The sequence below is a fragment of the Loxodonta africana genome, chromosome 19 (assembly GCF_030014295.1).
Source record: "Loxodonta africana isolate mLoxAfr1 chromosome 19, mLoxAfr1.hap2, whole genome shotgun sequence".
Classification (NCBI taxonomy): Eukaryota; Metazoa; Chordata; class Mammalia; order Proboscidea; family Elephantidae; genus Loxodonta; species Loxodonta africana.
The window spans coordinates 62,082,420-62,098,847 of record NC_087360.1 but is presented as its reverse complement, the minus strand read 5'-3'; the positions used below and the strand labels follow the sequence as shown (position 1 = coordinate 62,098,847).

The 16,428-nt window shown below is 45.7% G+C and overlaps 1 protein-coding gene across 7 annotated transcripts in view; it reads left to right on the top strand.

Annotated features, from left to right (window-relative positions):
- Window positions 1-5,378: 5,378 nt before the first annotated feature.
- The window catches only part of TACC1 (transforming acidic coiled-coil containing protein 1), a 73,292-nt gene continuing 62,242 nt past the window's right edge, over window positions 5,379-16,428 (top strand). Inside the window, exons 1-2 of one of the 7 annotated variants that reach the window (XM_064272798.1) lie at window positions 5,379-5,751; window positions 6,716-6,831. In XM_064272798.1, the coding sequence (XP_064128868.1) occupies window positions 5,591-5,751; window positions 6,716-6,831 (277 nt within the window). In that variant the 5' untranslated portion in view covers window positions 5,379-5,590. The remainder of the gene's footprint in view (window positions 5,752-6,715; window positions 6,832-16,428) is intronic. The other 6 variants (XM_023551100.2, XM_023551101.2, XM_003412521.4 and 3 more) reach the window with 6 other exon arrangements.

Genomic DNA, 16,428 nt, shown 5'->3' with positions numbered 1-16,428 from the left:
AGAAAAGCAGGTAGGGTGGCCATAAGCCTTATGTTGGCAATGGCAGTTCTTCACTGATGGAGATCATTGTTCCTACTAGTGACTTTGCAACCTGTGCCAGGTAAGGGGGGAGCCAGGCCTGTAGCAGCACCAGACTGAGAGGGGTCTGATGATGAATTCCATCTAGCTGTTGGAATCCTATTGGTGATGCCCAAGCTACAGTTTGATACAGTGCAAAGAGTACTGAAAGGGAGGAGACCAGGGCTCTAGATTCAATTCAGACATTAATTAGCTTAGCCGTGTGATGTTAGACAAGTAGCGTGCCCTTTCTGCTTTAATTACCTCATCAGCAAATTGAGAATGATAAAACCTGCCTTTCCTACATGAGAGAGTTATTGTAAGGGTCAAATGAAATAGCTCGAAACTGTTAGAAGGGCTTTCTTTATGTAAGGTACCATTATCTTCATATCTTAGAGACCTTCTTATTTAAATATTCAAGAAAAAAAGCTGAGGGTTGAGGGTGTTTAGCCGGGTGAGTGGACAGAGAGTATTCAGTGGTCAGGTTGGTGGAGAAATCATACCAAGGAATGCCCCACTGTGTCTTGGTAAACTTGCCTAGTAGACAGATGGCTCTCAAAAAGGAGGACGGGGGAGTGGAGGATGTTCTGTTAAGGTTCCATCAAGTCACCTAAACCGAGTTGTCATTTGGTGTTTTGGTTTCGTACGGGCCAGTGCTTTTTCTAAGGGCTTCAGAGCTGCCAGTACCTCCAGCTGTATCATCAATCTGGCAGTATTTGCCAAGAATAATTAGGTGTATATTTTGCTCATCCAGTTCTTAAAAAAAAAAAAAAAAAAAAAATTTTTTTTTTTTTCCAGTTCTTAGGTCGTTAGAAAATATAGACAAGTTTAAAAAAAAAAAAACAAACACCCTTGCTCTCGAGTCAATTTCGACTCATAGTGACCCTACAGGACAGAGTAGAACTGCCCCCTCAGATTTCCAAGGAGTGCCTGCTGGATTTGAACTGCCGACCTTTTGGTTAGGAGCTGTAGCTCTTAACCACTACGCCACCGGGGCTTCCACAGACAAGTTACACAGGCTTTTCTGTACCACTCGACCTTTGTTTTCTCAATGGTTACTTCTTTAGCTCTGTGATTCCCTACTGCTGTCCTGGCCCTCCCCTCCCCTGCTGCCTCCTCTGCTCCCCCAACACCATGTCATAGACAAGTGCCCTCTCATCTTAGCTTTCTCAGCAGTAGGGGTGTTCTTTCCCTTCCATTGGGAAAGCGATCCCATTGTGCTTCGATTGCTTATGGCACTGGTACTTGTTGGACAAGTGGTGTGAAAGAGGACGCTAATTCCAAATCTGCTTTTCTCCCTTCTCTGGGCCATGTAAAAACCAGTTGCCTTCGAGTTGATTCTGACTCATGGTGACCCCATGTGTGTCAGAGTAGAACTGCTCCATAGGGTTTTCGGTAGCTGATTTTTCAGAAGTAGATCACCAGGCCTAAAAAAAAAAAATTTTTTTTAGATCACCAGGCCTCTCTTCCGAGGTACATCTGGACGTATTTGACCCTCCAACCTTTCTGTTAGCAGCTGAGCACCTGAACTGTTTGCACCACCCAGGGACTCCCTTTGGGGCAGGGAAAATAGCAGATTTACAGTTCTCCCAGGCTTGCCTCCTTCCATCCCTACCCCCAAGCTGTTGCCAGCTCAGTCTTTCTGAGCGGAAATGTTACTTGCTTAAAAACCTGATGACTCACTCCCCTTTGCCCCTCCAGACTGCATAGGCCACGTAGGCACATGGATCGATTTTGTTTGGCCTGCATGGTGTTGGCCTCCACAAGACTTAAGAACAATTTAAATTAGTAACGACATTAAAGATTGAAAGATTTCTTAGAAAATCCAAGATTTTGGTTTCTCTTGAAAAACTGTTAGATGGTAACAATGGACAATACGGACTGGGTAGGCTGCCCCTCGGACGTGCAGTGATCTCTTGAAACCTCAGCGACCACGTAGCCTTTTTATTCCCTCACCTTATCTAGGTAGGCCTGTGTGTGCCCCTTTTACAGGATTTAGTTCTAACAACTTAATGGGGGTACAGGATCCTTCACAGTTAGGCCCCACCCTCCCTCTGCCCCTACTTCCTGCCAATTCCCACATGGATTCCTATAGTCTCTATACTACTAAGTGAGTAGTTGTTTGCCTGGTTGGTTTGCTTATTCTTTCTTTTTTTTTTTTGACTGAACGGACCATTCTGTAGACCTCTCTGGATCATGGATTAGCGGCCAGGTGTGTGTATTTGTGGAGTGTTTCAAAAGTTACATTTTAGATTTTCATCGTGGATTCACCCAAAGCTTCTGTGAAGGGGAGAGAAGCAGAGGGAAGAAAGAGAACAGAAGGGGCCCTTTCTGTGCTTAAGGTCACTTCCAAAGCAAATACAGTTCATCTGGTTACTTGGTCATGTATCTGCAGACGTTCTGCTCTGTGAAGCTGAGGTAGTTAGGAGCAGCAAAATGGTGGTTCACCTTGGTTAGGATATCTGTTGTCAAAACATTATTGCCCATTCTTTCCCCAAATTACAGGAAAACTGATATATCAGTTTGCCTCATTACCTGTATTTCTGGCAAATAAAATCAGTGCAAGCGGTTGAGTGGTTCTTTATTTCATTGTTGTTCACGTTAAGTCCAAGAATTGGCAGAAGAGTGATTTTCAAAATCCAGGGCTACTGTAGCTTTAGCTTCAAAATTTTGTTGTATAGGTGGGGCTTTGTCTTATTGGGACCATCACTGGTCTGGGTCCTGTTCTCTACTAGTTCAGAATTTAATTTTCTCAGGAGTCAGGCTTTTGGAATTCATGTCACTTTAGCCAAACTCACTAGGACTATTTGTAAACTAGGATAATCATTTATCATACATTGGTTGAACAGCTACTGAGTGTGTGGCCCTGTGCTGTCCTCTGGGGAAACAAAAATAAATCATGCAGATGACATGGCCCTTGCCCTTTAGAAACTTACAGTCCCAAAGTCGGACAGATATATGAACAGACACCTTATACATGGTGTGCTAAGTGTAGGCTGACCTTACTTCCTGGTCTGCCTGGGACACTGCAGGTTTATGCCTTTTGTCCTGTTGTAACTATTGAGAGTACAAAACTACTGAGGGCCACAGCAAAAGCCTCTATGAATGAATGGGGCATAGAAATGTTAACAGAAAGGCAGAAATCAGCCTAATTTCCCAGAGTAGACGCTGCTGGGTGAAGAAGGCTGTTAGGGCAATTAAGAACTCCGAGCTTGGAGGGAGGGGAGTTGTTCCAGGAGTATGCAAAACTCTGCAGGCAAAAAGGAGATTGTTCTGGAAGCAGCAATTTGTTGGTTCGAGCTAGGCATTTTTCTGAATTTTCGTGATAAACATTCCCCAGGGTACACGGTAAAAATACAGATTTTCAGATCTTGCTGGTAATCTGGATTCATGGGTCTGAAAAAAAAAATTTTTTTATGGGTCTGAGAATCTGGTTTTTAAGACGCGCCCCCAAAGCAGAAGGCATATTACCAATTCTCTACCAATTGCGGTTGCGACTAGGAATACAAATGAATGGGAGTGGTGGGGCGGGGGGGCAAAACAAGATGACAGCACTAGTCACAGGTCAGCCAGGCAGGGGTGACCCCAGGTGAAAAAAACCCTCACAAGCCAAACCAGTTGGGAGATTAACAATAGTTCCAGGAAAACAGGGAGTGACAGAACTATGTCAATCACAGTGGGGATACAAAGAAATGAAAAGATTGGAGAACTATTCAGGATGAAGAATGAACGGGATTTAGTATATGCCAGCTTATGATATATTTCCAGGCAACAGGACATTTATGTCAAATATAGAAACCTGGGGAGACCACAAAATCATGAGTTTTACTTGATGAGCATAAACCTAAAGAAAAAATTAAAAAAAATAGTTGAATAGTTTTGTGGTACATTTCATCTGGATCTAAAGGATGATTCCTGCTTATTTCACAGCTCTGTCATCCCTAGAACACTCATGACAGTTGTGTTTATCTCTGAGAAGGAGCTGGGTGAATTCTCAAGCATCCAGACACCCTAACTCTTTCCTTTTTTAGGCTTCAAACACATGCCTGCGTTATGGCAAGGCTACCTGCCAAGTCTTATCTTGCATTATTTTTGCTTTTGTTTTTCTTATCGAATGTGTATGACAGTCGAGATTCGTCAGCAATATGTGTGCCAACCCGTTTCTGGGGAGACGGTCAGTCTCTTGCAATTTCAGCATGACCTTGTCCCCAAATTCTAGAGCTGCTCTCTCTGTGAAAAGCTGCAGCCGCCTCACAGATCCACTGCAACTCTGGGAAATCATAGATAGTAACAGTACAAGAAACAGGCAAGGAGGTCTTTCAGCCTTTGAAGTTGCCGAGTTGGTGGCTCTGAGAAGAGTAATCCCTAAACAGAACATGAAGACAATCTGAGGAGAGCTCTGTGTGTCCCTTCAAACGGAAAAAGTGTTTTTATATTTTTAAGGCTGCCTTCACCAGGCCTGTTGAGAAACCAAGTCAAAAATCAAGTGATGCAAAGACTTGGGAGTTATGAAAAGGACGCCTCAAAAAGGAGAATGGGACACCGACCAGGCTGTAATTTCACAGGGGTAATTGAGCACCGTTTACCCAAGACTGGACAACTTCAGAGCCTCCAGGAGTGCGGTTTGGGGAGGCACAAGGCATCTTAAATTCCAGTCCTTGGCCACTAGCGCTCGTAGAGTTGCTGAGAGATTTCCAAAGCCTGGGAGTGCTAGGGTGGAAGATGACCAGGCTGAAATCTTCCACCCTGTCGGTACCAGCCAGGGGAAAAAAAACAGTCAACAGTGGCTCCAAAGCCTTTAGGGGCTGAACTTTTGTGCGATCCAACACCAGCAATACGTCATTAAGTCACTGTAACGGAATGAAAAAACAAAAAGGGAAGGAGGAAAAGTCCAGCGTGCACAGACTCAGAAAATGCATTTTCCCCGCCCCTGAGAAGCACAGTGCTGTCGGGGTCGCCCGAGTCCTCTGCCCGCTCCCAAAGTCGCAGCCTGGAAGCCCCTTTCCCGCAGTCGAGTCGCAACCAGCGCCGCGCCGCGGCGGGGGGATCCGCTGGGAGCATCGCAGACTTCAAAGCGCCGGCGCCGCCGCCGCCCCCGTCCGCGCGCGGAAGTAGTACGGTCCGAGGGGGCGGCTCCTGGGGCGCGGCTCCGGCGGCAGCTGATGCGCGCCGGGCCGGCTAGGAGGCGCGAGCCGGAGACCCGGGGACCTGGAGACGCGGAGACGCCGAGGCCGAGCCGCCGGGCGCCGCGGGCCGGAGACCTGAGGCCCCAGCAGAGGCGTCTTCACCGCGGGAGAAACCCGGCCCGGAGACGGCCGCAGCGACTGGGAAGGAGGACGAGGAGGAAGCGGCGCTGCGTGCCGGCGGAGAGGAAGCGCTCCACCCGCGCACCCGACGGCGCTCGTTTAACCACATCCGCGCCTTGGCTGGAACCGCTTAGGGGCGCCTGTCACCGGTTCCCTCCATTTTGAAAGGGAAAAAGGCTCTCCCCCTTCCCCCCCCCTTAGGACCTGGAGCCGGAGGTGCCGCGTTGATGGCGTTCAGCCCTTGGCAGATCCTGTCCCCCGTGCAGTGGGCGAAATGGACGTGGTCTGCGGTGCGCGGCGGGGGCGCCGGAGAGGACGAGGCCGGAGGGCCCGAGCGAGACCCCGAGGAGGAGGACTCGCAAGCCGAGACCAAATCCTTGAGTTTCAGGCAAGTACACAGCATCCCTGCCGAGATGCAAACGTGCTGCCATCCATTCACCCGCGGCTCGTTCTGTGTGCGTGTGTGTGGTCGCCCACCCGCGTAACCGTGTTCATGGCAATGCTACGTCCCTGCCCATAACCAGGTCCCCGCTGTGCAGTCGAAAGTTCAGGGTGTTGTGTCCTCCCGTGTATTTCTTTCCTCCATGTCAATATGAGCTTTCTGAACCCAACCCAGAATCTGCAGCGTCTCCGCGTTCCCTTCTGCCTCGGTCACTTTCTCCAAGCGTCAACCCCCCAGTCCCTGCCTCTGCACACAAACACACACGGGCGGTTCCTTTGATCACATCTCGTGGAACTTAGAACCTTCCCTGTGGGGAAGAAGTCGCCCCCTGGCCCTTCAAGGCCCCACTGTGTCCCAAAAAATGCAGCCGTGGTAAAGAAGGTCGCGTGATGACAGGCCCTTGGCAGCTGGGGAGAAATGGTGGTCTCTGCTAAGCTGTCATCCGTGTGATTGCGGAAGGCAGGTGACAGCACTCCCAGCCTGGGGCCGAGTGGGTTCCAAACAGGTAGAGGCCTGCTGAGGAAAAAGGCATCATGGCGAGAATTGGGCGGGGGTGGGGGATGAGAATTTTTAAACCTGTAGGAAATGGCTCTTCGGAGGAAAGGAGTCTGTTAAAGCGCTTTTGGGGGGTGTTAGAGGGAGGGATGACTTCAAAAATAAACGGTGCTAGAGAAGAGCTCCAGAGGATCGAAGAGATTTCAGGGAGACAGGATGCCCGGCTGAGAAACCCAAGGAGGGCACCCCTAGGAAACCGTAGCCAGCAGCCTCGGGCAGGGTGATCCGTGCCGAGGACCATTTGGATGTAAAGTTAGACAGAAAATGCTGGAGTCTGGCCTTTGTGACTATCTAGATTATAAAGTGTCAGAAATACCGTTGAAAGTGGTAATTCCTCGTTTTTCCCCCTTGGCAGCTCGGATTCTGAAGGTAATTTTGAGACTCCTGAAGCTGAAACGCCGATCAGATTGCCTCTCAAGGGATCCAGGGATTCGTCACTAGGATTGACAGGGCCTGGGGCCAAAGCCCAAGGTAAAGACAAACTTTCATTTTCTGCCTGTTCGGCTTTAAAGTTTTGAAAAATGTGCATGAGGGGGGGGGGTGGTGCGAGGTGTTAATTTAGGACCACTGAAAAGGGTTTGGGTTGTTTGACTCCTTACTCAGAAAGAGCTGTTTAGAGCTCCTGGGTTATTTGAGAGTTCCTTCTTTTTTAAAAGAGTGTGATGGTCACAGGCTTTCTCCCCTGAGTAGGGTTTATGTGTTTGCATTGTAAGATTATCATTATCAGACCTTCTTGCTGGGCCCTTCCCCTTTGCCCCTAAAGAACAAAACTTAGCTGGTAGTAATGCAGGGGTGGGGGTATGTTTAGATATGGCTTCACAAACCTCAGGCTAAGTCACTCCTTAGGGGTGTGGCTGGAAACACAAATTTTAGATAAGAATTGAGTTTTAAGGTAGATTCTGAAGAGGCTGTTTCGGAATGGCTTACCTCTCCCTCTTCCACGCAGGGATGAGGGGGAACCCCTTCAGCCCGCCTAAGAAACCCAGGCACAGATATCCCCTCCTAGCCCAGCCCAGCTTTGTGTCTGTCCTTCATCTATAGAAGCTGCTTCACTTAATTAGTGGAAACCTTTTTTTGTCACAAAGCCAATTTTGAATAAAACGTCACCTCTCCTGATAGGAATCATTCATTCATTCAGTAGAGTGCAGGGATATAGCAGTGCACAGAGTCCTGCTCTCGCTGAACTAACATTGTGAAGGGAGGTGGACCTTTTAAGGGTTGAGCAAAATATATATGTGAACTTATATTGGGTGCTATGGAGAAAAATAAAGCAGGGGGAGGGGGAGTAAGGAGTATGAGGTGGGAGAAGGGAAGCATGGTTGAAAAGGTGAGTTAAGTGGAGATATGAAGGAGGATTGAGGAAGCAAGCCTCGTAGATTCTCAGGGAAAGAACTTTTCATCCAGAGAGAATGGCATCTGCAAAGGGCTGAGGCAGGAGCAGCCTGCGGGCAGTGATGCCAGGTGGTGGGAGGGTGCCTGGCATGTGTGAGGACCAGCAAGGAGGCCACTGTGGCTAGAGTAGAGTGGCAGAGGGAAAGCCGGAGCCGGAGAGAAAAGGGCAGGTCCAGATCACACTGTGATGAAGATTTGGTTTTCCTTCGGGTTGATGGAAGACACTGGAGAGAGCCGAGGGTCTGTGCGTTGACTTTATTTGTAAAAGCTCACTGGTTATTGGATTGAGGAGGGACTCTGGAAAGATGTCCTTTTTAAGGGGTTTCTCTTTTCCAGTGTCCGTCACTGTCACCCAAGAATGGCACAGACAGCTTGCAGTTACCAGTTAATTTTTGAACTATGACTTTCTCTCCCCGCAGTGACTGTATTTTATTGCTTGATAACTTCTTCGCAAGTTGCATAGGGAAGTCTAGTCACTCTGGTGAAAGGCTTCATGATGGAGCTGGAATTATTGGCAGAATGACAGCAACTCGTTGTGGTTTGGTTTTGTTTTAAATTGAGAGCTCCTTGCTGGGTCTCCTTTGCTGAGAATTCAGCAGCACCCCAACGTGTCCTGGGCTACTTTCTTGCGATTGTTTTAGGCAGGATTGTGGCTGCTGTGAGTCGGAATTTGACTCAACGGCAGTGGATTTGGCTTGGGTTTGGGGATGGGAACAGGCAAGTTTATATATAGGAGAGCTTGTGGAAATCCTGGTGGCGTAGTGGTTAAGAGCTATGGCTGCTGACCAAAAGGTTGGCAGTTCAAATCTACCAGGTGCTCCTTGGAAACCCTGTGGGGTAGTTCTACTCTGTCCTGTAGGATTGTTATGAGTCGGAATCTACTCGACAGCAACAGGTCGTGTTTGGAATCCTTTGCTGTGTAATACTGTCAGTGACCGAGAAGCCACTTGTTCTTCGTAGCGTCCCTTTCCTCTCTCAAGCTTTGCAGATCAAGAGGGAGATTTAACAGCTTGAAAGGAATATTTTGTAGCCTTCCCATTAAATTTAAATGAAGTTCATAAAACACGTGTTAAGTAGCTCTTTGAAAGTGTCTGATTTGCCCCTCAGGTTGGGCAACTCCTTCTTCCCCATTCCTTCAGCTGGTGGACTGATTCACACTGTCAGATTTTTTAATAATTGAATAGAGCCTGTATGACCTAGGCCTCTGAAGCCACAGAGACCTAATTGTTGGGTTCTTCTTGTACCACTTACTCAGCATCTTAATTTCTGGTAATGTCTAGCTCACACTCTCCTTTTCGCTATCTGTAAACATTTTCCTTAGAGAGTCATGGAATCTGTAAAGCTCTGTGGAGTAGTTTATGGTTGAAGACCGTGTGCATTTGGGGGAAGAGAGGATGTAGGGTGGTGTGGTGTGCAGGCAAGGAAACAATTTCGGGTTTTTTAAAAATAGGATGATTTCTCACCAGCATCTAGAGCCCAACATCTAGAGGTGGTGTGGAGTCCTGTTGATCACCATGTCATGCATACGTGGTAAATGTGAAAATGTAACCAAATCACAGGTCTGACCAGGAAGATTTCAGTGGGCAAACATTCCTTGACAGGCAGTTCTTGTTGAAGTTTAATTCCTGGAGCTGGATGGTTCTCCTTCCTCCCAAATTACTGATTGTGTTACTCCTGATAAAGCTGTTGTTATTGCTAGTTGCTGTTCAGTTGGCTCCGACTCATGGTGACCTTACGTATAACAATGAAAAATTGCCCAGCCCGGTACCTGTGGTTCCAGAACGTGGTTGGACAGCAGGTATAGGTTATATAAAATTATATCTTCTGGATGGAAGTTAGTCCCGTCAGGATTTGGAGTTAATATATGTCAAAGGTCCCAGTTTCCTGGCGTATAACCAGTGAGAAACCAGCTGTTGTCTAGTCGAGTCCATCTCTTGGAGACCCCATGTGTATCAGAGTACAACTTTGCTCCATAGGGTTTTCAATGGCAGATTTTTCAGAAGTAGGTCTCCAGGCCTTTCCTCCAAGGGCCTCTGGATAGACTTGAACCTCCAGCCTCTTGGTTAGCAGCCAAGTGTGCTAACCATTTCTACCACCTAGAGACTCCTGGCATATAACGGCCTTCAGTGTATGGGCTGTGCCGCAGGTATCATACCCCACAACCTCCCACCCCAACCTCTCCCCCTAATTCTTTGAACTCTGAAAACATCTAGGTCTGTTTTGAAGTTACTTTTCTTTTTGCTGGAACTTTTTGGGGATTTACAGCATCTGAACTTTGACTGTTCCTAAGACAGTATGCCATTCTAGAAATTAAAAAGTGGATAAGGTTGTGGACTTTTTTTTTTTTAAAGTCATAGGTAGAAGCAGTTTTCAGAATAATTGGTAAAATAAAACTCTAGCCAAAGAAAAAAAGAAAGAGGTGCCTTGAAAATACCAGACTTATGACTGTCAAGTTTGGACTGGTTGGTTTTTTGCGCTCTGTCTACCTCCCAGCACTGAGTGACTTTTAAGCTGCTGCCGTTGTTACTGTGCTTGCTTTTTGCTGGAAAAGGTTATTGCTGAAGAACTACGACTTAAGGAGAGCAAGGACTTTTGGGAAAGTACAATCCTGCTCATCCCTCTTTTTTTTCCCCCTGGTTACGGGTGACTTAAAACAAAGCATCAGGGATTGTCAGCTGTGGTTTTATCCAGCTGTTTTAGTCTGCAAAAACTGATTGTACTCTACTACCTGGGGACTCCCCCCCCCCAATACATGCACACAATTTTATTTATAGATTGTTGCCTTTTGTAGAGAAAGCATCTTAATTCATTTGGAAGCTCTCCTATCACCCTCGGTAAACTAGTTAAACCTACCCAGATTGATATGTTAATTGGATGCATAGGTGTTTCAAAGACACACCTTTGGAAGAGAAGGAAAGAGGTAAACAGGATCAATCCACAGATATTTACTGTTGGAGGCCTTGTGGGGAAGACAGAGCTGTTGACACAATTTTGGTAATCTAGGTCAAAACCCACCAGACCCATTGCCATTGAGATAATACCGACTCATAGTGACCCTGTAGGACAGAGTAGAACTATTGCATAGGGTTTCCAAGACTGTAGTTTTTACAGGAAGCAGACTGCCACATCTTTCTCTTGTGGAGTGAATGGTGGGTTTGAACTGCCAACCTTTTGGTTAGCAGCCAAGTGCTTAACCACTGTGTACCAGGGCTCCTTAAAAGCCCCTGACTCCCTAGGTCAGGGATCAGCAAACTATGGCTGGAGGGCCAAATCTGGCTAGCTGTATGTTTTTGTACAGCCTGCAAATTAAGAATGGGTTTTACATGTTTAAATGGGGAGAGGGGGGATCATAATAATTTCTGACACATGAAAATTAAATGGAATTCAAATTTCAGGGTCCATAAATAAAGTTTTATTGGAACACAGCCTTGCTCACTTCTTTAGGTGTTGTCTGTAGCTGCTTTTGTACTGGCAACTGCAGAGTTGCGTAGTAGCAACAGAGACCCAAGGGTCAGCAGAAGCCCTAAAATATTTAGTGTTTAGCTCTTTACAGAAAAAATTTGCCAACCTTGAGCACAGACCCATACTGATGACAATTTTAGTAAGAACTTAAAAAGTACTTCAGAATCATGACTTAAAAAAAGAGGTGGCAAGGCTACAGCTGATTAATTAACAGATGAACTCAGGTGCTAGGTGCCATTTGTGGAGGACTGTATGGTCTGGCTGTTTATCTCCTTTGCAAAACAGAAATGATGTAGTAATTGGTCTGACAATGTAGCTGATTTTTAGTTGACCAAGAGCCCTGGAGGGAAACCCTGGTGGCACAGTGGTTAAGAGCTCGGCTGCTAACCAAAAGGTCGGTAGTTCAAATCTACCATCTGCTTCTTGAAAACCCTATGGGGCAGTTCTACTCTACCTGATAGGGTCGCCATGAGTCGGCGTTGACTCAACAGCAACGGGTTTTAAAAGATCTGAGGTGTTAAATTATTTAAAAAGGAAGTTAGAGAAGAATGGGGAAAATCTGAAATCATTTAATACAGACACAAATATGTAGAGTAGACTTTTTAAAATGTAACTGGGTATTTGAGAATTTGTAATTTTGTTGTGTAGATCTCTTAGGAGGTTGATGAGGGATATTTATTGAAAAATTTTAGACAGTACCTATATAAGAACTAGAATGGAGACCTTGTTAAAATCTAAGTCTTAATTTTCAATTTTCAAGGTTCTCGGTTATGTGTATAAGCAAAATACTGTGCAACTTTTTCATTAGGTACATATTGAAGTGTTCCTTTCAAATCTATGTATAGATTGGCCTAGGGATTTATTCTGATATCTCCCCCCCCCCACCACCTACACCAAACCAAACCAGTTGCCGTGCAGCCGACTCGACTCGTGGCCACCCCACGTGTGCAGAGCAGAACAGTGCTCTGTAGGATTTCCAAGGCTATGATCTTTCAGGAGCAGATCGCCAGGCCTTTCCTCCCAGGTGCCTCTGGGTGGGTTCAAATTGCTAACCTTTCCGTTAGCAGTTGCGTACTTAACCATTTGCGTCACCCAGAGACTCCTTGTCCGCAGCACAGAGATTGCTTTCTGAACTTTTCTAGAAATAATGAGACTAGTTAGGACCTTTGATGTTACCTAGTTCAATAGTCCAGCCCACGTGGCTCCCTTGACCGCACCCCAGACTAATGCTTTGATTTTATTGTGTTATATTTTGATGTGGTTGGCTCTTTCACTGTTTTATTTCATTTTAAGATAGTTAAGGCTTGCAAACCTCGGCAGCATGGTGCAGTCCCATATTTTTCATATAATATTTTTAGCTCTCAACTTGGAGATTCCAACTAGTGAGTAAATGGGATCAGAGCTACACTTTCTTTGTTGCCCTGTTTATCACAGTGTAAATGAGCCACACTTCCGTATGGTGCTCCATACAAAGAGAATGTCGTCTTGGAGAAAAAAGTTTCAGCAGAGAATGTGCAGAACCATAGAGAAGCAACAGTTTTTGAATGAAAAACTTGAGGAGAGGGGACACAGTCTACCTACAGAAAGGAAAGACTTTAGTAACTGTTAAAGCAGTGTTTTTCATTTAGGATGAGTAATTCATCACTTTTTTTAGAAATATGATGATGACTAAACTCATTTCAGAAGTGCACTCCCTCGTTTTTGATGGTTTCTGGTGTCAGAGGCGTTTTCCACCCATGCTGTTTGGTGTGTTTGGTAATCCTTCTAAAATTATGCTGCCACGGTTGGATGCTGCACCTGAAAAATGGGTGTGGTCTAAAGCCATTTAAACATTTAAATTAAAGGGTAGTTATATGGTGGCGAAGTGGTTAAGAGCTCGGCTGCTAACTGAGAAGTCAGCAGTGTGAATCTACCAGCTGCTCCGTGGGAGAAGATGTAGCAGTCTGCTTCCTTAAAGATTACAGCCATGGAAACCCTATGGGGCAGCTCTACTCTCTCCTATAGGGTTATTATGAGTCGGGATTGACTGGAGGGCAACAGGCTTGAGGTTTTTTTTTTTTTTTTGGATAGTGTCTTTTTCAATTGACTAACATAGAAAGGAGGAAACCCTGGTGGCGTAGTAGTTAAGTGCTACAGCTGCTAACCAAAAGGTTGGCAGTTCAAATCCACCAGGCGCTTCTTGGAAACTCTATGGGGCAGTTCTGCTCTATCCTATAGGGTCATTATGAGTGGGAATCGACTCGATAGCAATGGGTTCAACATAGGAAGGAAGCCCTAGTGGCGTAGTAGTTGAGAGCTACGGCTGCTAAGCAAAAAGTTGGCGGTTTGAATCCACCAGGCGCCTCTTGGAAACCTACAGGGGCAGTTCTCTTCTGTCCTATAGGGTCGTCGTTATGAGTCGGAATCCACTCGACAGCAGTGGGTTTAACATAGAAAAGCCTTGGGGTATAAACGTAGGGTAGCGGTGGCACGGTGGTAGTTGTTGCCTTCCAAGACACCGGGTTTGATTACCTGCCAGCGCACCTCAAGCGCAGCCACCACCCGTCCGTCTGTCAGTGGAGGCTCGCGTGTTGCTAGATGCTGAACAAGCTGCAGCAGAGCTCCTTTACTAAGACAGACTGGGAAGAAAGGACTAGTGCTCTACTTTGAAAATCAGCCAGTGAAAATCCTCTGGGTCACAGTGGTCAGATCCCATTGTGTATGGGTCGCCATGAATCGTGGAATGACTTGATGGCAGCTAACAACGACAACAAGGGTATAAGCCATTTTGTGACAATCCTAAATTCAGATTATCCACCCAACAGCCATCTCAGTGGGGATTTAATAATTGAGGGTACTTAGCTGGCAGGTTACTGTAAAAGTTGGGCTTAGGAAGTGCTTGATGCTTGGAAGTTCAAGATTTCATCCTCGTCTTAGTGTGTTTATGAGCCTAATTTTATTAGTTGACACAAATATGATTGGATTCCCAGGGATTAGGTTGATGGCAGCTGAACTCAAGGGAACAAATAACGGCATGGAGTATTTTAATTCACTAATGAAAAATATAACCTGTCAGTTCTCTTTGGCAGATACAGATACTCTCCTAGCCAGTCCAGGTACCCTCTTTTCTATGTCTGTGCTAGAAAAAGAGCCATAAATTATTGATCTCCAGCTTACTTGTTATGGCTCCTACCCAGCAGGCCACCAGCTTTCTGTTTTAACTATATTTATTGAATATATTGGGAGCAGGTAATTTTATTTTTTTAACATCTAATGTGATTTTTATAACAACGATGATATGAGATAGGATGCATGTGGTTTCCATTTCACAGAGTAGGAAATTGAGGCTAGAGCCTCGACTGCTAGTAGTGGAACTGGGTCTTGAATTCAGCTTTGAAGATTGTAAGTCCAGAGCCATTTGGGACGTATTATATAGCTTTTCTCCCCAGGGAATTTATGAATCTTTTCACTGTCCAAAGAGAAGACTTAGCCAGGAGGAAATAATTCTTAAAATCTTCCCAGAGCAGGGTGTGTGATGGGGGAAAACATCTTAAGTACCCTGTTAAATTATAGTAATTAAAAAAAAAAAAAGCAAGGACTACGTCTTCCACCTGTGTTAGCGCAGCACATGTAGTGTGTGAAGTATAAAATACATTTTAAGAATTTAGAACATTGGAAGTTTTTGCAGCACAATTTAGATATAGAGTAGTAACCCTTTGCCATTTAGTCAGTTCTGACTCATAGCGACCCTATAGAGCAGAGTAGAACTGCCACATAGAGTTTCCAAGGAGCACCTGGTAGATTCGAACTGCCAACCTTTTGGTTAGCAGCCGTAGCACTTAACCACTACATCACAAGGGTTTCCATTATAAAGTAATAAAAGCAAAAAAAAAAAAAAAATCATTATTGGGTAAGCAGTACAGTTGGATTGAAACCATTTTGCTCCCTTTATGGTTAGCTCCGGCTCATCGATGAGGAATAAGGAAGGGCTGAGTTCAGCAATAGCTTTTGCTTTCCCCCTCCACCCATGACTCAGATCAGGTGTGAGCGAGGAGAGGCAGGTGCGTGGACATGTGTGCAGCCTTTTGGGATTCTACACCTATTTGTAGGTAGGAAGAGGAGTTTTTAAGAGGACTGTATTAGTTATTTATTGCTATATAGCAAATTACTCCAAAACTTCACAGTTTAAAACAACATTTTTCTCATATAGTTTCTGTAGGTTGGGAATTTGGGAGCAGCTTAGCTGGGTGGTCTGGTGCAAGATCACCTATGAGGTGACAATCAAGACGTTGGCTGGGACTGCAGTCATCTGAAGGCTTGACTGGGGCTAGAGGCTCTTAAGGTTGTTCACTCACATGTCTGGCAAGTTAGTGTTGGCTGTTGGTGGAAGGGCTTAGTTCCTCACCATGAGCACCTCTCCAAGTCTGCTTGAGTGTCTTCCCAACATGACGGCTGTCTTCCCAAAGCAAGTGATCCAGGAGCAAGCAAGATGGAAGCTGTAATATTTTTATGACTTAGCTTCAGAAGTTACACTCTTCTTTTCATAATATCCTTTTGGCTACACGGGTCAGTCCAGTGGTGTGAATACCAGGAGGCAAGATTCATCGGGGCCCATCATGGAGATAGTCCATCACAAGACCGTTGTCTACTTTTTAAAAAACTTTTACCAAAAGATATGATTTCATATTCTGCAAGGCTTTTTCATTACCTTCTTCCTTTGGGGCCTCCTTCGTGCAGGAGCAGAAGTGGCGGGAGAGATGACTTTGTCCTGGACCAGGGTCGCTGTGCTTTTCCAAGGCCTTTCTAGCACCCAGTACATTGGCTGCCGATGCTGTGTCTGGAGCCCCTCTCTTGCTGAACGTCCTCCCCTCTTTTTCTTAATCTGGCATAGTCTCCCAGCATTGTGGGGTCTGTGTGGGCGGTTCTGCTTTCTGAGAGGCAGTTGGTATTTTGAATTCTACAGTAATTATTTCTGAAGAGATGCACATCATGGTTGTTTGGCAGCAACAGATTGAAGTTGCACAATTGCAGATCCCTGCAAAGGAGTCCCATCTGTTAAGCACGGGCTCTTTCTCCCCTCCTGTCTGTGCTGGAATAGTTTGGGAATGGAGAAGTCCTGTGGGGAGGGCCTTCTATGATTTCTCTCTGTGGTAGGGGATTTCTACTCTATTTGAAATGTAACCTCAAACAAATCCAGATGGTTCCAAAACCCATGAGCATTCTCTTGAGTGAGAA